The sequence below is a fragment of the Ictidomys tridecemlineatus genome, chromosome 6, assembly GCF_052094955.1.
Source record: "Ictidomys tridecemlineatus isolate mIctTri1 chromosome 6, mIctTri1.hap1, whole genome shotgun sequence".
Lineage (NCBI taxonomy): Eukaryota > Metazoa > Chordata > Mammalia > Rodentia > Sciuridae > Ictidomys > Ictidomys tridecemlineatus.
The window spans coordinates 97,368,353-97,391,271 of NC_135482.1; the positions used below are offsets into that span (position 1 = coordinate 97,368,353).

Genomic DNA, 22,919 nt, shown 5'->3' on the forward strand with positions numbered 1-22,919 from the left:
TTTTTGTTTGTGTTTAGCTTAAAGATAAACCCAGCCCTTGTCACTCCATCCTGGCTTTAAGTAAAATCCAAGATAATTATTTTGTTATTAGGTACTGTTAGCTTCCCATTGGGAGCTACTTTATCACTGAACAAGAATTTGTGGAGACAAAGCATCTCCCTAAAAAGAGTCTAGTCTAAAACTGGCAGATGAATTTCTTGACTGTTTTGTGCCTGGTAGTTTCTATTTCAAAGTTGACACAGCTATCTTCTTGAGCCATGATAACAGTGACTGTGAATCCTTTGCATTCATGCTTACTATTCCTTGGTTCTCCAATCTAGGCAGGCACCAGCGCATTGATTCCTAAGTATTAGCTCTTCAGGCGCAGGTTCCCTGATCCCATCTATTCTGGGGACATCTCTTTCTGTATACTGCTTCCTATAGTGGCCAGCTATTTAAATGTTCCCATTCTTGACACAATTTAAATCAAGTCTCCAGCTATCACTCTTTTTTAAATTTAATTGATTTTATTTTTTTAATACACAACAGCGGGATGCATTACAATTCTTATTACACATATAGAGCACAATTTTTCATATTTTTGTGTGTGAAGTGTGTTCAGGCCAATTCATGTCTTTACACATGTACTTTTTTGCATTACAATTCTTATTACACATATATACCACAATTTTTCATATCTCTGTATATAAAGTATGTTGACACCCAATTCGTGTCTTCATACATGTACTTAGGATAATGATATCCATCACATTCCACCATCATTAATAACCCCCTGCCCCCTTCCTTACCATCCCATCCCTCTTTGCTATCTAGAATTCATCTATATATTCCTCCCATTCTCCCCCTCCCTAACCTCACTATGAGTCAGCCTCTTTATATCAGAGAAAACATTCAACATTCGTTTTTTTGGGGATTGGATAACTTAGCATTATCTTCGCCAACGCCATCTATTTACCTGCAAATGCCATGATTTTCCAGCTATCACACTTGCCCTTCAGACTGTTTATGAATGCCCTGTGAGCTGACTGACTTTTACATTCCTAAAGAGTTTTTAAAACTATAACCTCAATGATTGTTAAGCAACTTGAAAATTTCGAAATATCTCTTCTCTCATTCTTTTCGTAAAACTTTCCTGATTGCTGATGTAAATAAGTTATGGATTATGCATGCATTTCCTTAATTAGAAATGAACAAGGGTTCTAAATTTGACCTCTCTGAATTCAAATTCTGGTCAGTTACTAAATTTCTTTCTTTCTTTTTAAAAAAAATATCTTTATTTATTTATTTTTATGCGGTGCTGAGGATGGAACCCAGTGCCTCACCAGTGCAAGGCAAACGCTCTACCACTGAGCCACAGCCACAGCCCCCTAAATTTCTTTCTTATCTGAGCAAGTTTCCCTCTTGATGCTTTGATTTCCTAAAATGAAAATGAGATGAATGCTTGTAGCTATCTTTTACATATCTAAGGATTTAAAGGGATAATGTTTATAGAGCATATCATATAGAGCCTCGGATTTCATAACAGTTGAAGAAATCTTAGCTATTTATACTATTTATTATTATTTTTTTAATACCCTAAACATGTTTTGTTTTTTGTTAGTGTATTCTTAACCTACAGTTAAGCCTGAGTTACTAAGTGTTTAGATTTGGTCAAAGATAACCTAAAGACTTATTAACTCAGACTTAATGTATATGTAAAGATTGCTTAGAATTCTTTTTGTTGTTTCGTTGAAAAGTGTGCTGTGGAATGTAGTCTGTACTGGTACTTGTTTCTCTAACCATAAAAAGTAGTGGTCCTGGAGAATGTAATGCTAAGTGAAATATGCCAGACTCAGGGCAGTATCACATTTTCTCTCATGAAGAATCTGGGTAGGGTGGGAAGAGACGATGAGAGGAAGAAGGGAGTCAGAGGAAGAGAGTAGATGTGATCAAAGTATGATATATGAATCTATGACTATGCCACAAACCCCATTATTCTGTACAATAATAGGCAGTAGTAGAAAAAGAAACGTTAAGGAGTAGTTTTAATCATTTCTTTATTTTTTCTTTCACTGTAGAGATTTTTCTGAGGTTTGTTTGGGCTCCATAGAACATTCGTGTTAGCATAGGAATAGATGTACACATGAATGTAATTTTAAAGATTGGATTAATTCAATGTATTTTGTATAGCAACTTTAGCCTGTTCTGCTTTGGCAGCATGAGCCGAATATGTACATTTTCCTGAGTCTGCTAAATATTTTAAAACATAGCAAGAAAAATGAACAAATTTGAAATATTCAGTCTTTCTACCTTAGTGATATACCTCCTTTATGCCTGAATTTATTTCCTAAATCCTCTGAAACCCTACCCCTCCACAGTAGGCAAAACATTATCCCATGGAAGAGACTATGAACCAGAGAATTGACAGACCACTGGTTTCCTGGGAGAAAATTTTAAAGAATGAGAGAACAGTGAGGAATCCTAAGCATGGCACAGTTGGGAAACTCAGAATTCTAAGTAGAAGTATTATTCATCACTTGCTCTTGGACTTCAAGGAAACCTGAGGATTTTCACAATTATTAAATTTTCCCTTGGTTATAACATATCTAAATTTAATTATTCATGTTATATTCAAGCCAACTGCCACATATCTCAGCTCTTCCTGAGCTGCCTAATTTATCAGGAGCATACCTGACTAATAATTTATAATTTGACTTTTAGGGAATAAACAAATCAATAATAATATAAATAATTTGAGTGAAACCATGAAACTGACAGCAAGAATCCACTTCAATATATCCATAAATGTAAAATCATCTCTTTACTAAGCTCTTTTCTAAGACAGCTTATGTAGCACTTTTATTACAGCAAATCCCAAACACTGAAAAAAGATCATGTTTTTGTAAATGTCATGCCTATTTTATTAAGCACGTATGTTATATTTTTGAAATGATGTAGACTGTCTAATACGTGATTTTTAAGAACCTGACTATATTTTTTTTGGTAAATTATATACAAATATTAAAGTCCCAGATATTTTTGCTTTCTAAAAATTGTTCTAATTTACTTTGACAAAAGAATATGGAGTTTCTTCTTTTTTAAGTTCATTTATTCATTCACTTGACAATTCTCTATCGAGGATTAGTTCACGGGAAGGCTCTTTCTTTAGTGCTAACAGTGCAGACATATAATGCACATACATAGACACTATTCTCATGGTATTTACAGTCTAGTATGGAGGAAGAAAATAAAGAAGTAAATTAAAAGAGCTATATATATAGCTGGCTTTGGTGGTGCACACCTGTAATTCCAGCTACTTGGGAAGGTTAGGCAGGAGAATTGCAAGTTTTAGGTCAGCCTCAGCACTTTAGGGAAAACTTATCTCAAAAATAAAATAAATGTATGAATAAAAAGTGCTGGGGCTGTACCAGAGCTTAGTGGTAGAGTGCTTGCCCACAGGTACAATGTTCTGGTTTGCATTCCAGCTGAAAAAAACAAAACAAAACAAAAAGCTGAATGTGTATAATTTTATTCATTTATTTAATACAGTGTAAGAGTAGTCACTAGATTAATACTAAATAGGTCAACTTCCTTTACCTTTGATAACTTGTAATTTGGTAACAGAAATTAAAATTAAAAATAGAATAAGCACATATGATGATTATTGAATTCAGCAGGAGCTTAGAACAAAAGCTTACTTATAACAATCATAATTCCTTAGGGAAAAAGAAACATAGATAACTTTAAGCAGAATGAAAGTAGCATTTTTATCATATTCAAATATTTCCTGCTTAAATTCTTCTTTTCTAATTAATTAATTTATTTTTATTAGGTATATATGACAGCAGAATGTATTTTGATTCATTGTACACGCAATTGCAGCACAACTTTTCATTCTCTGGTTGTACATGATGTAGATTTGCACCATATGTGCGGTCATACATGTACTTAGGGTAATGATGTCCATCTCATTCCACCATCTTTCCTGCCCCCATGTCCCCTTCCCTCCCTTCCCTCCCTTTTGTCCAATCAAAGTACTCCTCCCCCCCATTATGGATCAACATCCACTTATAAGAGAGAACATTCGGCCTTTGTTTTTTGGGGGGATTGGCTTATTTTACTTAGTATGATACTCTCCAACTCCATCCATTTACTTGCAAATGCCATAATTTTATTCTTTTTTAATGCTGAGTAATATTCCATTATGTATATATACCACTGTTTCTTTATCCATTTGTCTATTGAAGGGCATCTAGGTTGCTTCCACAGTTTAGCTATTGTGAATTCAGCTGCTATAAACATTGGTGTGGCTGTGTCACTATAGTATTCTGATTTTAAGTCCTTTGGGTATAGACAGAGGAGTGGGAGAGCTGGGTCAAATGGTGGTTCCATTCCAAGTTTGCTATGGAATCTCTGTACTGCTTTCCAGAATGTTTGCACCAATTTGCAGTCCCATCAGCAATGTATGAGTGTGCCTTTTCCCCCAACATCCTTGCCAACACTGTTTGTATTCTTGATAACTGGAAATCCATATGCAGCAAAATGAAAATAAACCTGTATCTCTCACCTTGCACAAAGCTCAACTCAATGTGGGTCAAGGACCTACAAATTAGACCAGAGACCCTGTGCCTAATAGAGGAACAAGTAGGCCCAAATCTTCATTATGTTGGATTAGGCCTCCCGAATTTCTTAACAAGAGTCCTATAGTGCAAGAAATAAAATCAAGAATCAATAAATGGGATAGACTCAAATTAAAAAGCTTCTTCTCAGCAAAAGAAACAATCAATGAGGTAAAGAGAGAGCCTACATTTTGGGAGCAAATTTTTGCCACACACATGTCAGATAGAGCACTAGTCTACAGGGTACATAAAGAACTCAAAGAACTTAACAACAACAAAAAAACCTGATCAATAAATGAGCTAAGAAGTGAACAGACACTTCTCAGAAGAAGATACATTTTCAATCAACAAATATATGAAAAAACATTCAACACTTCTAGTAATTAAAGAAATGCAAATAAAAACTACTCTAAGATTTCATCTCACACCTGCCCGCTTAAATTCTTCAACTTTATTGCCAAATGAAAATACATTAACTTCTAATCTGCCTTGAAATTACCCAAACAGAACAGCAGATGGCACCAGCCCCTCATTCACTCCTGCCTGAGTGTTAAACCATTTTGATTAATTCATATTAACTTAGCTCAGATAGCACTCCAGAGGGCATGCATTTCCATTTATTAATTTTCCTGCACCTCTTTTATTCACGTATAAGGGTCCCAATAGAGATTTAAAGCCCATCATCATTGAACTGGTGAGGAAGCAAACACAGTAACTAAAATGACACCTCTAAAGTCACTTGGTCACTCAGTGACAGGAGCAATGACAACACCACATGCTATGTTTATCAGGTAGAACATGAACTCTGAATTTAGACAGTGCGCTGGTGACTTAAATTGCAATTCAATTCACTTATCTTGGGCTGTTTTCTCTCTAAAAATGAATGGGATATGCCTTGTGAGTGACTTCAAATTTTTTTTTCTTAGCCAAATTATTTTTCTTTAAGGAAAATTGTATATTCAATTCCAAAATGCAAAATAAACCACTACAAGGATGCTTTTGTTGAATCAGTAGTGGTAGAACCAATGAGACTCTCCTATCTGAGTTTTCCTGTCTCACATTCTGCTACATTTTTCTAATAAATATGATACAGGGGGAAAAAAACAGAGTCAACATATTAAAGTAACAAACAAATTCATAGGGAAAAAAAAAGAGCCATTGAGAAGAACAAGGGATGGACGACATGGCGATCACTCAAGGCAAACAAAAAATATACATACAAATATACATATAAACCCATTTCACATTCTATACACATATTAAAATATGCATTGTACTCCATGAGTGTGATGTAATTATTATTTGTCAATTGAAAAAAATATAAATTTTAAAATAATTAATTACTACTAATTAAAAAAATATTTACCATTTTTTTAAATTTAAAGACAACTCAGTGGTAATGTGGGACTAGAAATTGAAATTACTTGAACAAAAAAAATAAAATTTCCATCTTACTAAAGCTTATATTTTAATGGAGAGAAATAGAAAGCTGAAAAAAATATGAAAAATATGAGAAAAATTGTTTATGGTAAATTTTATGGAGAAAATAAGGCAGAAAGAGAAAAGAGTTTGTAGGGTGGAGAGATTTAAGATAGGATAATCACTGAACACTTACTGTGAAGATAAATCAACATGGGTAAATCTATCTTTGTTACCTTGGGCCATTCACTGGGTGATTTAGCAACATTGATTCCTCATAGCTTTGGAAGCTGAGATTTCAAGACCAAGGAGCCAACATATCTTTCTGGTGAATGCTCTCTTCCTGTTTGCAAACCACTGTCTTCTGGTTGTATCCTTATATAGTAGAGAACATAGGGAAACAGCGGTCTTGTGTCTCTACCTCTTTTTTGTTTTTATTGGTTGCTCAATACAATACAATGATCTTGACATATCATACATTTGATTCAAATGGGGTTTGAATTCTTATTTTTCCACGTGTACAGATTGCAGGGAATATATAAAATTAAAAAAAAAGAAATTGAAATTACTGGTTGTTAAGTGGGAAGACTTTTTTTTTTTTTTTTCAAATCACCCATTACTCTTCCGTGAGATAAGGGGGTTAATGTCACTTGTATGTAGTGAAGATTCTCAGAAATTATTCATGAAAAGAATGCCGTAGACAGATTACTTTCACATAGCCATCGACCTTGTGCTTCTGAGATGGGAAGGGCCCAAGATAGACAAGAGAGGACCCTTGACCATCCTGAGCTCTTCTCTCCCTGCCTAGATCAGGGACTCCAAGAGGCTGACCTTCACTGAGTCTGGGAATATTGTCTAAATACCAAGTGCATAGGGTGCAGAGCTACAGCCTGTTTTTCTGGCTGAAAGTGGTGGCTAAGGAGCCTCTGAATGTCTCTCAAGGCTCTGCAACAGAAGAGCTTAGTCAAATGGTGGCTCCTCTGTTATCAGCACCTTTAATCCTACACAGCATTGGTGAGCAGAGTACTGGGTGCTGGGTGCCACATACCCTCTTTACTGTGCAGATTAGCTTTTTATTTCTTTATTTTTTACTTATATATGACAGCAGAATGCATTACAATTTTTATTACATATATAGAGCACTATTTTTCATATCTTTGGTTGTACACACAGTATATTCACACCAATTTGTGTCTTCATAGATGTACTTTGGACAATAATGATCATCGCATTACACCATCATTAATAACCCCATGCTCTCTCTCTTCCCCTTCAACCCCTCTGCCCTATCTAGAGTTCATCTATTCCTCTCATGCTCCCTCTTCCTATCCCATTATGAATCAACCTCCTTATATCAAAGAAAACATTTGGCATTTGTTTTTTTGGGGATTGGCTAACTTCACCTAGCATTATCTTCTCTAACTCCATCCATTTGCCTGCAAATGCCATGATTTTATTCTCTTTCATTGCTGAGTAAAATTCTATTTTGTATATATGCCACATTTTTTTAATCCATCATCTATTGAAGGGTAGTGGGATGACTCTCATAAGAAGTAAAATTGCTTGTTTTCTTATCTTTTTTTTCCAATAGACAGGAGATGATTAAGACATTGTACTAGACATTGTATTCAGAATATCTGTAAAGTCAGAATGCTTAGCCACCTCTCCTACCCCTCACCCCTTGTTCTAAGTCTTACGGTTGAAACCCAGGGACCCATGCATGCCGGGCAAGAGTTCTACCACTGAGCTACATCCTAGCCATTTTTATTTGATTGAGACAGGATCTCACTCAATTGTCCGGTGGCCTCAAACTTGCAATCCTCCTGCCTCAGTCTCCTGAGTGCCTGGGATTAGGAATTATAGACCTATATCACCAGGCCCAGCTGTGTGGTTATTATTTGAAGTTTATAAACTAGAATTGGTTGTAATGAACAATAGATTCCAGGTTATAATATATGGAGACATATATTGCTTATATACTATTTTAATTTTTTTATACCAAATACAGATGATTAACTTTTAATCAGATAATTATCAGCATGAATAATGATAATTTACTTTTAAAAAGTATTTCAATAGACACTAGCATTGCTGTATGTATACACATGGATGTATAACCAATGTGATCCTGCAACCTGTACACATGGAAAAATGAGAATTCATATCTCATTTGAATCAAACTTATGATATGTCAAGATCATTGTATTGTCATGAGCAACTAATAAAAAGTATTTCTTTAATATCTATAAAAATGCATATAATTGTAAAAATGCAGTAATTTATACATTGACTCAACATATTATTGATAACCTATGATGAATCAGAAACAATCCTAGACTGTTAGCATGCATCAATGAATAACACAGGCAAGTCTTTTAACTCTCTGGTATCATTATTCTTCATGTTATACTGATTATATAAATTAGATAATTATTATTATTGTTTGGAATTTTGTTGTTCTTGTTCTTGGTTAGGTTGGTTTGTTTTTCATCTGTTGCTGACGTTAGTGCCCCCCACCCCCCAGTGTTAGGATCCAACCCAGAGCCTCACTTATCTCATGCATGCCTAGAAAAGGTCTTCTACTAAGCCACATCCCCAGTCCCTCTTACATTAGTATTTAATGAAGCGTATTTTTCTCTGAATACATCTTCTCTCCCATACATTATCTTGAATTACCAATTTTTTTTTTTTAGTTTGCAAACTATTTTTACGATTACTCTTGGATTGTTTTATCTTAGACAAAAAAAGACCAACAAATAAATAAGATAAAATAAAAAGAAGAAAAAGAAAAAAATGAAGGAAAAAAAGATAAGATGAAAGTTTATGTTCATAGAGTCATTGTGCAGATAAAGTCTTTCCTTTGGGGGGTCTGAATTGATAGTAAGAAAAAGCTATTTATTACTGCTTGAAAGGTGGTCTGTCATTACTGCTCTCTGGTTGTATTTAGTAAGCTGGTCCTTCTTCCTTGAGTCAATTTATATCCATTGTCTTATTCCTAGTACTCATTGTAGGAGAGGAAAGGTCTTTTTTTCCCCCCTCGCTCATGACTAAATTTATGGCTGAGGCACCTGTAACAAAAGACTGATTAATAAAGGAAAATCACATACTTCCATTTAATATGTTTTATGTGTCAAAAGAGACTTCATAAGAAAAAGAAGATCCAAAGAAGCAAGGAAATCCTTGTATTTTTATGTTTATATTTGTTAAAGAGTAGACAGTCATTGGGAAATACAATTGGTGTCAAGGTCATAACTAAATTATGGTACCCTGGCATACTGAATATTTTAAGATAGAGGGAAATCAAGAAAACTACAGAAGCAGGCAGATCTTGCCTGCCTCCCCTCTCCTTGGTTACATAGAAAGTAAAATTCTCCCTTTTTTTCCTACCTGATGCAGCCTATAGATTCTAGACTGTCACTTTCTTAACTTCTCCTTCCCCTTCTCCCCTGAAGACCCACAGTTGACAGTGACCTTCCCTATACCCAGAAGTAGAGAATGTCATAAAAAGACAGAAAAAAATCTGAACAAAGAGGAAATTCTGATCTCTCCTCAGTCTATTACCATTAGCTGCTACCCTCTTGCCTTTCAATCAAACTTTTGCATCACTATCCATAAAAATCACAGTTTGCTTGTGTCTGTGGGTTTTCATTTTGGAAGGCTCTCGTGTCATTTAAAACTAGTATGTGGGCTGGGGATGTGGCTCAAGCGGTAGCACGCTTGCTTGGCATGCGTGTGGCCAGGGTTCGATCCTCAGCACCACATACAAACAAAGATGTTGTGTCCTCCGAGAACTAAAAAATAAATATTAAAATTCTCTCACTCTTTTTTTTTTTTTAAAAAAAACTAGTATGCTTTTAACTCATTTATTTTGTTGTAAAATGAATTTTTTGATGAGTGAAGAAAAGGTAATATTTTTTCTCCCCCCACATTGGACAAACAGAATATGATCTAATGATAAAAAACTGTGAGGGGTACTTAGCAAGGACTGTTTGTTTAGAATCTCTTGGTGTTTCTGTCTTCAGAAATAAGGATGTTCCAATTCTCTGGATTTTGAAAGAGTACCTGTCAAATTTTATGGTCCATATCAAGGAGAAGATCAAAACCAAGTTGAGAGTGATTGTCCTGCTTCTACTGTTTTCTCAAAGGCCAACAAGCCACATTTTGGAGTAGGATGTCCTGAATCACTCTGTTTGCCAAAGACTATGTTACTGACTTGGACAATTGGTGAATATTGACTTACACACTACTACTTTGCAACAGGTCTGCAAGAAGTTGGCAAGACTTCTGTGGTAGACTGGGCAAGGAGGAGAAATTCATTTATTTATTCTCCAATGAGCTCTCTCAGATTTTGATTAGAGTTTGACAGTGAGAACTACAGGGTCCTGGGTATATCATCTTTCCCCAAACCTCTGCATCAAGAGATGTGAACAGCTTTAGCATGACTTCCAGCCTTGTTCACAAGATGACTCCTTTTAGCTTTCTTGAGGAAGCTCTCTTTATGCTAAGGAGAATTTACTTTTCCTTCTATTTAAAATTTGGTGATAGACAGATAGCCCCTGAGTCTTTTCTTATGACAGTTATTTTAGAAGACTTGCAATACTAAATTTGTTTTCTGCCTTTTCTGATGTAAATCTACCACACAGAACAGTATTTTCAAGCATCTGTTTCTTTGAAATGTATTCAGTATTCAGGAAGATAATTCTTACTCTCTCTCTCCCAGTCACTCTGGGACAATAAGGGCCAATTTAGATGGTGGGCACATTGCTTCAACTTGCACCACTACCTCATATCATAAAGACAGAAGAGATTTTTTTCTCCTCTGAATAAATGTTAATTAACAAACCCTAGTCACACTGAGTTTCACCCCAATGCCTTTTCCTTAGTACACTTAAGTCATTCAAAAGTCTTCAGACTTATTTTAGGGAAGTTCAGTTCAGTTCCCTCTTCCTTGATGAGATAGTATTACTGAAATCTGTCCTCATCACTTTAAAGTCTGGCTTTGTTGATCTGTAGTCAACTGTCTGTCCCCTAAATTTTGCTCATTTCAGTCTGGTGCGTGGGTTGGGTGCTTAAGTTGGCAGCAATGATGAATGTGTTCATTTGATTGATTTTGAGAATTACAATGGAAATTTGGAAAGGGAAAAAACATAGAAAATTATGATAATATTTCAATCCCAGAATGCTCCATAAGCAATTACTTGGCAATATTAAGGTACTGAATGAGGAAAGAAGGTAGTGTAGGATAGCCAACAAGATCATGAGTTTTGCAGCAAAAGCATCTGGTTCAAGTCTTTGCTCAAATTTTTAAAATTAGCTTCTTAAGCCCCAGCAAAGAACTACATTTTTAATGTCTCATTTTCTTCCATTGAAAATAGGAATTATAATACTACATAGAGTTTTTGGAATGCTAAGATTGAATAGGAAAGCATATGTGATATTCAGTACTTAGAACATAGTCAGTGCTCACTGAATATTTACTGCCTTGTATTTTTCATCTCTGATGAATCCCAAAGAGAATTCTCTTGTTACAATAATGCACCTCCCCATGGCATCATTCTTATCCTTATCTATACGTTTTCTCCACTAGGCAATGAACTTCTTCACCATTTTTCCTTTGATCTCCAGCTTCTACTGAATGGAACCTTGGACATTTAATAAGTGTTTGCTGGGTGAAAAAATACATGAATAAGTGCACATATGTACATTTATAACAAAATGATAGTAAATCCAAGGTATCAAATTATTTAATAGTTTACATAGGCCAAGTCAATTAAGGGCGTCAAACTCAGTTTTGAGAATCATGAAGGTGGCATAAGCCTTCATGCATTTGTCTTGTACTTGATCTGAAACAAGGACATAGATATTACGTGGCTTTTTAATTTCATTGAAGTTTTTAGACCCAGAAATAAAACTTAAAGGTAAAAACAGGAAATTACTACAGCAGAATTTTCATTTCCTGCTTTTGGGTATGTGGAGAAGTAAATCTCAACTTGTTAAACCTCAATAATGCTTACACCACATGATTTGACTTATAGATCCTCTTTTGCCCATGGACAGTCATTTGGAGAGGCAAAAGGAAATAACTATCTAATGCAGTGTCTTTTTAGAGAACATATAAAACAATGGAATTTCGCTCTGATTTAGAAAATTTGGACGAAGATGGGTATACTCAATTAGACTTCACCTCTAGAGGCATCACCAGAAGACCTGTGAAAGGTATTTTTTTTCCTTTTGACTTTAGTGCTCTCATTCTCATAGACTAAAATACTAAAAGTAGGGAAAATTTGAGACTCATTGATATGTTTTTAAAGATTTTTAGAAGTCACTGCAAATAACTTAAAAATTCATTAAGGCTCTTTCATGGTAGGTATTCAGGGATTAATTCTTATATCTAAATAAATTTGTTTGATGGAAGAAAATGAAATTTGTTTGTTCTAAACAAAAGATATTTCATCACTGGGGAGTTGAAAGTTAAGTGTGAAGCTACACAAAGCTGAAGGATTTCAAAAGATTTACTTGTTCCTGGTTTGATAGAAAAGAATCAATTGAAGGAGGGAGGTCCAGGAATCCTAAAGAAATGCTTATGAACAACATCAGAAAATAGGAGACTAGAAAGAGAAGAATGGAAAGATGAGAGACACATGACAAAACTAAAACTTACAATTTTATGGTGAAGACCAGAGGGAAGTTGGAAGTTGTAGGGTTTAAAATTTCAAAACTGATTTTTTTTTTTTGTGATAAGAGATTGAAGGGAGTTCTTGGAATATCAGGGAAGGAAAACATATATTAGATAAAAAGTTCCTATGGACATGAATCTAAACAAAAATGCAAATGAAAGGAAATATTGAGAAGGACATTAAAGGATCTGTCTTTTTACAAAATGAGTGGCTTTAGTTCCCTAATGAGTCTCCTGTTTGACAGTTCTATGAATTGCTCTTACCAGTGAGAAGCAGAGAGATGTTTTTGGTGTGTTGATGTCAATACAAAATCAGTTCCCTGTTATCTTCAAGAAAGACAATTCATGGGTTTTGACATCAGATTTTGTTTTCTTCTGCTTTCTGGTATTCACACTGGTCAGCTATTTTCCTCTCATCACCACTTATGAAATTCTTTTTTTATGCAACTTGTGACAAAGAGCAGAAAATTTGGATGAGGGAAGAGATAGTTAGGCAATATGTTTATGTGTGTGTGTGTGTGTGTGTGTGTGTGTGGACAAGTAACAAGAGACCTGTATGTGCTTGCTAAAGGAAGTGCTTCTACATATTTTAGGTCATTTATTTCCCACAAGAATCCTGTGAGGTATTGTTATCTCAATTTCAAAGATAAATGAAAAATAAAAGGGAAAATAATATGCCTAAGTCATTCATCAAATAAATGAGAAAGAAAGTTATCCTTGGTCATCAGGGCTAGGTTCCCTATATTAAGCTGTTTCCTCTAAGAATGAGTGGGATTTCAGGGACCTGAGCAGTATCAAGACCTATGGACAGTTTCAGTTCCAACAACTGAAGAAGTATCCTAAAGATGGGGACAAATGGAAACTCACTCTAAATGTCTAGATTATGTAGGCATCAGTAATAAATGATTCTCTTACGAGTTTGCCAGGAGTTTAATGAACTGTGGGATTAAAGCATTCTGTCCTCCATCATACTCTTCATTCAATTTCTGCTCCCTCTGGCTCCTTAGGTGATCAGAAGGCTTCTCCTCCTTGGCGGCTGATTGCTGTGACAATCAGTGTTATCTGCTTGATAACACTGGTGATAGCTGTAGTCCTGGGTGTCCTGGGTGAGTACTAGGCGGTGAGGTTTGCAATAGTCACAGGCAGTATTTAATGTGTGCTAGGCATTCTTTTAATGACTTGGCATATATGATCTAATTTAGTCTGCACATCCACCATATTGAGTTGTTGCTATTAATTCCCATTTCACTTATAAGGAAGTAAGAGAATGGGAGATTATTCTACTTTTACAGGATCATAAGTTAGTGGGGTGTTGATTAGAAATTTAGAAGTTCTGTCTAAAAAAAATATATCACCCTGGAATAGCTGGTTTGAAAACTGTGAAATTTGAAGGATAAATTTAATGGAAGGAAATCTGTGGAGCTGGAGAAGGAAATACAATATGATGTTATCTTTCTAATGAAAAAAATTCACTGAAGGGATTATATGCTATTTTAATGAGTCTCATGATTGATGGGACTTGTTTTATATCTGATCATTAATATAAACTCCTTTGAATGTACCAGGAATTGCCTGAGGCACTTAATGCATTCTAAGCAGATACTTAGTGATGGATGAATAGATTTTCTTAGATTTTATATCTCAGGAATTCTGTTACCAATAAAGTATTATTATTCCTTCAGAGAGTCTTCATGGTGTTTCTTAATTAGTCAATTCTACTGAGTACATTTTATGTTATAGGTGCTGAGCAGGTTCTCCAGGAGCTCTCATTGATCCATAATAGACAAAAAATAGAAGATTTATTACTGTTTCAAATCTCTCATGGTTTCAATTGACACTATGTAATTTGCCTCTAGCTGATCTGTCATCTCTTTCCTCTGTATCTGTTTCATTTTTCTTTCTCACTTCTTTTTTATAGAAGTTATTTGTTTTTTCCTATTTCATCTATCAATCAAATATATCACTTTACCATTCCACTAACAATAAAGCATCTATTTGTCATCAAAGACCTATCCCTTTATATTTCAATAAAATTTGAGTTTCAGAATTTTAATTTTCAAATATAGCAGAATAACTTGTTTTTTTTTCTGTTACTATTATTGTTCTTGGAATATAAAGCATTTAGGAGATCCAATTCAGGCAGCGACCCATTGGAAAAAGAGAACTTTACATTAAGAAATAAAGAGAATCACGGTCAACCCACAAAATCATCTTTAGAAGAGAATGTGGCTCCTACCAAGACTCTCAAAACCACAGGCAAGGGCAGAGTTAAAGCTTTAATGAAATCCTTGATTCAAGATGGTTAATTTTTTGGTGCTAAGCCTGGGGTAGGTGGAAGATGAGATAGTACTGATCAGTACTATCTCAGTATAATGCATCACTGTCAGATCTATAATAAAGCAATAAAGTTATTTCATTAATACCCATTTGTATGAACACTTCCATGTTGAACTTTTTTTTTTTTAAATCAGTAACTGATTTATCACTGGCTATATGTTTAGACCTTCAGAAGATTGTATAACTGATGTGAAAGAAAAAATATGTTCGCTCCTCCTTAGGGAAATGATATATTTAAAGAGATACCATTAAAAGAGGAAATAGGATATCAGGACAGAAGAATGGCAAGGAAAAGTAAAAGAGCAAAAATGTTGGCAAGAAATAAGGCACTATGTTAAAAAATACAAAAGTATTAACACTAATAATATATTCCTGAAAACTGATTAAATGTGTTTGCCTTTAACCATATGACTTCATTACAATTTTATACATAGATGCCCTTTATTTTTAATTGCATCATAATCGACGATGACTACATTTTCAGTTCAATTTCCAATCTCTGGACTCATACTTCCTGACTCTCTTATCAAACAGCTGATAATACACAATGTAGATATTCTGAAATGTAAATAATTGCCCTTATGCTTTTCCACTTTGGAAAGCAACAATTTAAAATGGGTTTCACATCATAAAATAATTAAATCACATGAAATTACTATGAATCCTAATGATTGACTTTGAGTGCATTTATTATAGGGGGGGTTGAAAGAGAGAAAGGGAGTTCTGGGCTAAATTTGAATTAAAAGAAGACAAAAGGAAAGGATGGTTAACTCTCTGAAACATTGTATATAGTTTTTCAGATAATTTCTAAATTTTAAATGAATGAGAGGATTTGAACGGATTCTATAAAATCATATCCTTATAGGTTTGAATTGAAAATGAAAGATGTTAATGGCAGTTCATTGATTAAGTATTCATGAGATAAATTGTGTTTGCATTAGAAAAAGGAGTTGGTGTATTATGAGCTTCATGGTACTTACTATCTTTTATTTTCAGGACTCTTTTCTAGCCCATGTCCCCCTGAGTGGATCATACATGAGAAGAGCTGTTATCTATTTAGCATGTCACTAAATTCCTGGCAAAGTAGTAAGATCCGATGCTCTCAGCTGGGCTCTCATCTCCTGAAGATAGACAGCTCAAGTGAATTGGTAAGTGTAGACTTCAGCTGTAATTATCAGTAGTCTTTACGAAACACGAAAACAGAGAGAGAATCCAGGTAATAATCCTTTTTCTTGTGTGAAACTTACTTTCAGAATTCTTCATAGTTGTAATATTAGCATTCATTAAGCATGTAAATTACATATTATATGCTTTAAAAAATGAATTAATATAAAACAATCATGTTTCACTTTAAAATAAATCTTTTCAAATACATTCCATGTTTTAATTACTACAACAATCAGTCCTCTATTAATTTTCGTGGGTTTGCATTTCAATTTCTAAATTTAGTGGAGAAAACAGAAAAATTTCCCCATCATCATGACTTTCAAGGAAAATAGCAACAATGATAATATATATTTATAACTCATCTGCGCTTTGCAATATACTAGAAAAGGCAAAAAAAGTTTAAAAAGTAATAAATGTGTATTACTGAGCTTATTTAATTCATTAAGAAAAAAACAATAGTTGTTAAGAAATCAATATCTGATATCAATAATAAATAATATAGGAGTTTAGAGATATCTTTGTACACATAAGAGATTTTAAAGTAAAAGGGAGACAATCTTGTCATGAATGAAAGGTAGAACTCAGATGAGTTATGAAAAGGAATTAATAGGAAACTTTCTACCTTATAAATCTAAAGTTATCCATAACCTCTACACCTATTTTCACTATTTTCCTTTTTTTTTTTTGTTTCTGTAATGCCAATCCCAATAGTTGCTAATGAAAGTAGGTACATGGTAAAGTAAGAGCATTGTACTATAAATCTGTGTGGGTATTAGCTCAATCTGTAATTGATGATAAATCATCTTGTATTTGTCAGCAATTCATATATTTTCAGTGAACCACAGATTATTTATTCATAAAATCTGAAATGGCACTAAATTAATTTCAAGGCATTATCCAATTCCGAGAAGCATTTCTTTTTTCCCTTTTAAGTTAATGTTTATGATTCTAATTGTTAACACATATTAATTATCCAAATTAATGTATTCACTGTGATACTTCCATTTATGGATATGTTGTGCATTGATCATTTTCATCCATCATCCTCTTACCCTTGCCATTCTCAGTAATCCCTCTTGTGCTCACAGTCCTTCTTTTCTGTTTGTGTTTCTGTGCATGAGAGGGAATGGACAATATTTGTTTTTCTGTTTGATTTATCTTGCTTAGTATGATGTCTTTTATTTCTTTCCACATGTTGCAAATGACAGGATTTCATTTTTCTTTATAGTTGACTGATACTCCATTGTATATCTATACCATATGTTTTTATCCATTCATCTGTTGATGGGACCTAGGCTAATTCTATATCTTATATACTTGATTATAATTATATCTTATAATCATATATCTTATGAATAATTCTGCAATAAACATGGACATGTAGGTATTTCCTTTGTAAGCTGATTTCATTTCCTTCAGCTATACACCCAGGAGCGGAATAACTGTTTAATACAGAAGTTTTATTTTTAGCTTTTTGAGGACTCTTCATACTGTTTTTCATAGAAGCTGTAGTAATTTGCATTCCTACCAACAGTGTATAAGGGTTCCTTTTTTCCTATCACTTCATCATTACTTGTTATTTTTATTTTTCGATAATAGCCATTCTTACTGGGGTGAGATGTGTCCTTTATAGCCTTTGATTTGCATATCCTGGATGGCTAATGATATTAAGCCTTTTTTTTCATATAGTTTGAAGTAATTTGTATTTCTTTTGAGAAGTTTTTGTTCAGATTATCTGTCCAATTTTAAAATAGATAACTTGATTTTTGTTAAGTTTTTGAGTTCTTTGTATATTCCAGATAACCCTCTGTCACATGAATCCATGACAAATATTTTCTCCCATTGTGTAGTCTGTCTTTTAACTATGGATAGCTTTTTGTTGTTGTTGTTGTTGATGTTGTTGTTTTTTTTTAATTGGCTGTGCAGAAGACTGTTTAGTTGAATGTCATTTTATTTATCATTTTTTTTGCTTTTGTTTTCTGAGCTTTTGGAGTCCTATGTAGAATATCACTACCGCTACTGATATCTTGAAGTAGTTCCTCCATGTTTTCTTCTGGAAGTTTCAGGTCTTACAGTAAGGTCTTTGATCCATTCTGAGTTGATTTTTGTACAGGGTAGAGATAGGGGTTTAGTTTCAATCTTTCACATGTGGATATCCAGTTTTCCCAGTATTGTGTATTAAAGAGGCTGTACTTTCTCCATAGTGTTTCTGGCACTTTTGATGGGAATAGTTAGTGTTTTAGTCAGCTTTCTGCTGTTTTGACTATAGAACCTGACCTGAACAATTTTAAAGGAGGAAAAGTTTATTTAGGTGCTCATGGTTTTAGAGGTCTTAGTCCATGGAGGGCCAGCTTCATTCCTTGAGACTCATGGCAGAAGAGTATGGCAGAGGAAAGCAGCTTACCATCAGAAGCAGATAGAGAGACTCTACTCTCCAGTTACAAAATATATACTCAAAATATATGCCATGCCCCCAGTGACCCATCTTCTCCAGCCATACCCTACCTGCCTTCAGTTACCACTCAGTTTATCCCATCAGGGATTGGCTCACAGATTATACCAATGCTATAATCCAGTCAATTTTCTCCAAACCTTCTTGTGTTGTCTAACACACGAACTCTGGGGGACACTTCACATCCAAACTGTAACATTTGGCTGTAGGTATGTGGATTAATTTCTGGTGCCATAGCATGCTGCTGTTTTTACTGACTCTGTGGTCTGTCCTGCAATCAGATGTTATGATGCCTCTAGCTTCTCTCCTTATACTCAAGATTGCTTTGGATATTTGGGAGATTTTTTTTTTTGCTTCAATATAAATTTTGGAATTTTTTTCTCTAGTTCTGTGAAGAATGTCATTGATAGTTTGATGGATAGTGCACTGAATCTGTAGATTGCTTTCAGTGTATGACATCTTGACAATAATAATTCCTCCAATCTATGAACATGAAGTGTCTTTACATTTTTTAGTGTTTTCTTTGATTTCATTCTTCAGTATTTTTTAATTTTCATCATAGTCATCTTTCACTTCCTTAGTTAAACTTATTTCTAGGTATTTAGTTTTCTATGAGAACCGTGAATGAAATTTCATGACAATTTTCTTAGCAAATTCATTATTGGTATATAGAAAAGCTATTGATTTTTGTAAGTTGATTTTGTATCCTGCTACCTTATTGAATTCATTTATCTGAGTCTTTTGGGGGAGTCTAGGTTTTTCTGTGTATAGAAATCATATCATCTGCAAACAGGGATAATTTGACTTTCTCCTTTCCTTTGTATGTATTTTCTCTTTTTTTCTCATCGTTCTGGCTACAATTTCTAGTACTCTATTGAGTAAGAGTGGTCAAGGTGGACAACCTCCTCCTGTTCCTGATCTTAGAGGAAATGCTTCGAGGTTCTCCTCATTCAATATTGTATTGGCTATGTGTTTGTTATGTATTAGACTTTATGCCATGGAGGTATGATCTTCCAGTATCTCATGTGTTCAGGTCTTTTATCCTTAAGAAATGTTGAATTTTATCAAATGCTTTTTCAAAATCCACAGTAGTAATCATGGTTTTTATTTTGAATTATTTTTATGTGATATATTACATTTATTTATTTGTATATGGTGAACCATGTTTGCATCCCTGGAATGAAACTAAGTTGATCATGGTGAATAATCTTTTTGATATGCAGTTGAATTCAATGTGATAGTATTTTGTTGAGAATTTTTGCATGTGTGTTCATCAGAGATATTGGTCTAGATTTCTTTTTTTTTTTGTGTGTGTGTGTGTGTGTGTGAAACATTGTTAGATTTTAGCCTCTTTAGGGTGAGTTTGGAAGTGTTCTCTTCCTTTTAATTCTATGGAATAGTTTTAAAAGCATTAGTGTTATTCTTTAAAAGTGTGGTTACACTGGGCAAGGCAGAACATGCCTGTAATTCCAGTGACTCAGGAAACTGAGGCAGGAGGATTGCAAGTTTGAAGCCAACTTGGGTCACTTAGTAAGATCCTGCCTCAAAAAAAAGACAAAAAAAAAAAAAGACAGGTGATGTAGTTTAGTGGTAGAGTGCTCCTGGATTGAATCCTCATTACTGCTAAATAAATATATTAAGTAAGTAGGTTTGGTTGAATTTAGCAGTAAAGACATCCAGTCCTGGGCTTTTCTTTGTAGGTAGACTTCTTATTATGCTTATTATGTTGTCGGTGGTCTATTCATATTTTCTATGTTTTGGATTCAATTTTGGTAGGCCACCAATGTCCATAAATTTATTCTAGACCTTCCAATTTGTTAGCATGTAGCTTTTCAAAATAATCTCTAATGATTCCTTGAATTTCTGTAGTATCCGATGTAAAGTCTCCTTTGAAATCTCAAATTTTATTTTATTTATCTGGGTCTTCTGAGAAGCATTTCTTGAAAAGATTAGTTTCAATTTATGGAAATAATAGGGTCATATCTACCATGAAAATTGCCTACTAAACTTATCATTCTTGGATAAGCTTTGCCTAGTATATTGAATGGATGCAGTTTTCATTGACATTTTGAATCTATTATTTATTGAAATCATGAATGATGAATGTATTTTTATGGGAAATTAAATGTTAAAGTGACTCTAAATAAAATAAACACTTTGAGAAGTTCAATGGAATAATAATATTGGAATTTCTCTCTAGGTCCTTGTCATCTTATGCATGCATTCTTCACCAAAGGGATTTAATCAGTTCTTTTTTTTCCCCAAAATCTATATTTTCTCTTTCTGTATATTTGCATTTCTGTTTCATTCCAGGATTTTATAGAAAGCCAAGTGTCTTCCCAACCTGATCACGCATTTTGGATAGGGCTCTCTCGCCATCAGAGTGAAGAACCATGGCACTGGGAGGACGGATCCACCTTCTCTTCTAATTTGTAAGTATCTGAAAAGAAAAGGCATCATCCACTTTCTCACAGAGATGAAAGTAAGTCATGCAGTTAACCTGATTTACCGGCCATGTTTTATAAAGAGAGAGGATCACAATGGTTGGGGGGGGGAGTGAAAAAGTGAGCCAGAAAAGACAGGAAGAAAAGAGGACTGCAGAATCAAAAAAAATAGTTGTCTGGCGCTACCAACTCAGGTGTTTCCTTGGCTCCTATAGGTAGAGGGTATTCCTTACATTTGTTTTAATTATGTCATTGTATTGTACTTTACCAGGTTTCAAATCAGAAGCACAGATACCCAGGAAAATATACTTCACAATTGTGGATGGATTCATATGTCCACTGTTTATGACCAATACTGTTATGTAACCTCATTCAGTATCTGTGAGAAGAAGCTGTCGGAGTAAGGGGGCGGAGAAGTAATCAAAGGAGATAAGTATATGAGACTGTATGGATGGCAAAAACAGAAGAGTGATATTTGAGGTATACATAGATGCTGAAAATGTTAAAAGTGCATGGCCAACTTAAATCTCAGCGGAGAAATAGGATATAGAGGCTGTGATTGCTGTACTTGTCAGCTCCATAGGGAGGCCAATCTTATGCTAGTGAACACAGTCCTACTCATGGAGTCAGGGCAGCTAAGCTTGAATTTTTGTTCTACCATTGCTAAGCCACAAGTCCTTGGTGATTTCAAAGAAATCTTCATTCTTGGCTCTACCAGAATGTTATTATTATTTTTTTTTATCCTCAAAAAGTTCCAATGAGGGCTGGGGTTGTGGCTCAGTGGTAGAGCACTCAACTAGCACATGTGAGATGCTGGGTTCCATCTTCAGCACTATATAAAAATACATAAATTAAATAAAGGTATTATGTCCAAATACAACTAAATATATATATGTATATATACATATATATGCATTTTAAAGTACCAAAGGAGTGTCATTGTGTGTTTCCTTAATTTGTTCCTCAACTTCTACCAGTATATCATGCTTGCGTAGAAAGTAAAATGTAGTTCTGAATTACTAAATAAAGAAATGGAAAAAAATCTTCACTATAATCAGAGGTATCTTGTTATTTTTCTTAACATGAGAATAATTATGATCATCATAACTAAAAACCAGCAACTGCAACTAAATAATCCATAGAGTATGCCATCCGTAGCTTTGACTAATAGCATCCTGTATAATGTGAAAATGGAGGGAAGATGGTCTTTAGGAAAACTTTCTCCTTTTAAAATATTATAAATCAAAAAATAAATAATATCTGATAACAAATACAAAAGTAACCAATCTTATTGGCAGAAATATTAATATGTTGGAGAAAAGGTACATTATATTATTTTTATAATGTACTGTTTTGCAATCTGTACCTTATCACTGTAAAATATTATTGGAATGTAATTATATTTCATCATGTGATGATTTATTTATTTTCTTTTAAATTGTCTCATTGATGTTATTTATATTTTCAATGGGGATTTCTGTATTATTTGGGATATACAAAATTATTTGTAGCTTTCTCATGTTGATTAATATGGGAAAAGAAACTGTGCCAAATTTACTGCATTGTTTATTATACAGTGATTAATTTTATGTAATGTAGATTTCATCTCAACTAAAAAAAAATGCTTTGGCTTCTAAATTGTATGCCTCTGTGTAATAATCACTCTCACAAATTGCCTTCTCCTTAAAAGTAATGATAAATTTGATACTAGGCAAAGGGTTCTTGTATTAGTATAATAGATACTTCTGTATTAAAGCCTAAGTTTAGATTCTTAAAGAATTAAAAATCTGGGCCTGGGGCTGTGGCTTAGTGGTAGCCCACTTGCC

General features: G+C 34.1%; 1 protein-coding gene across 4 annotated transcripts; it reads left to right on the forward strand.

The window, feature by feature from the left end:
- The first annotated feature begins 12,037 nt into the window (after window positions 1-12,037).
- Window positions 12,038-22,147, forward strand: Clec7a (C-type lectin domain containing 7A). Of its 4 annotated transcripts, XM_078015252.1 has the most exons (6): window positions 12,045-12,233; window positions 13,701-13,799; window positions 14,812-14,949; window positions 16,027-16,178; window positions 20,963-21,081; window positions 21,365-22,147. In XM_078015252.1, the coding sequence occupies exons 1-6, from the start codon at window positions 12,140-12,142 to the stop codon at window positions 21,495-21,497; spliced, it is 735 nt and encodes a 244-aa protein (XP_077871378.1). In that variant the 5' UTR covers window positions 12,045-12,139; the 3' UTR covers window positions 21,498-22,147. The 4 variants fall into 4 exon arrangements, with proteins under 4 accessions (XP_077871380.1, XP_005341871.2, XP_077871379.1 ...); XM_078015254.1 differs by lacking the exon at window positions 20,963-21,081 and having other exon boundaries at window positions 12,038-12,233; XM_078015253.1 differs by lacking the exon at window positions 14,812-14,949 and having other exon boundaries at window positions 12,044-12,233.
- Window positions 22,148-22,919: the final 772 nt, after the last annotated feature.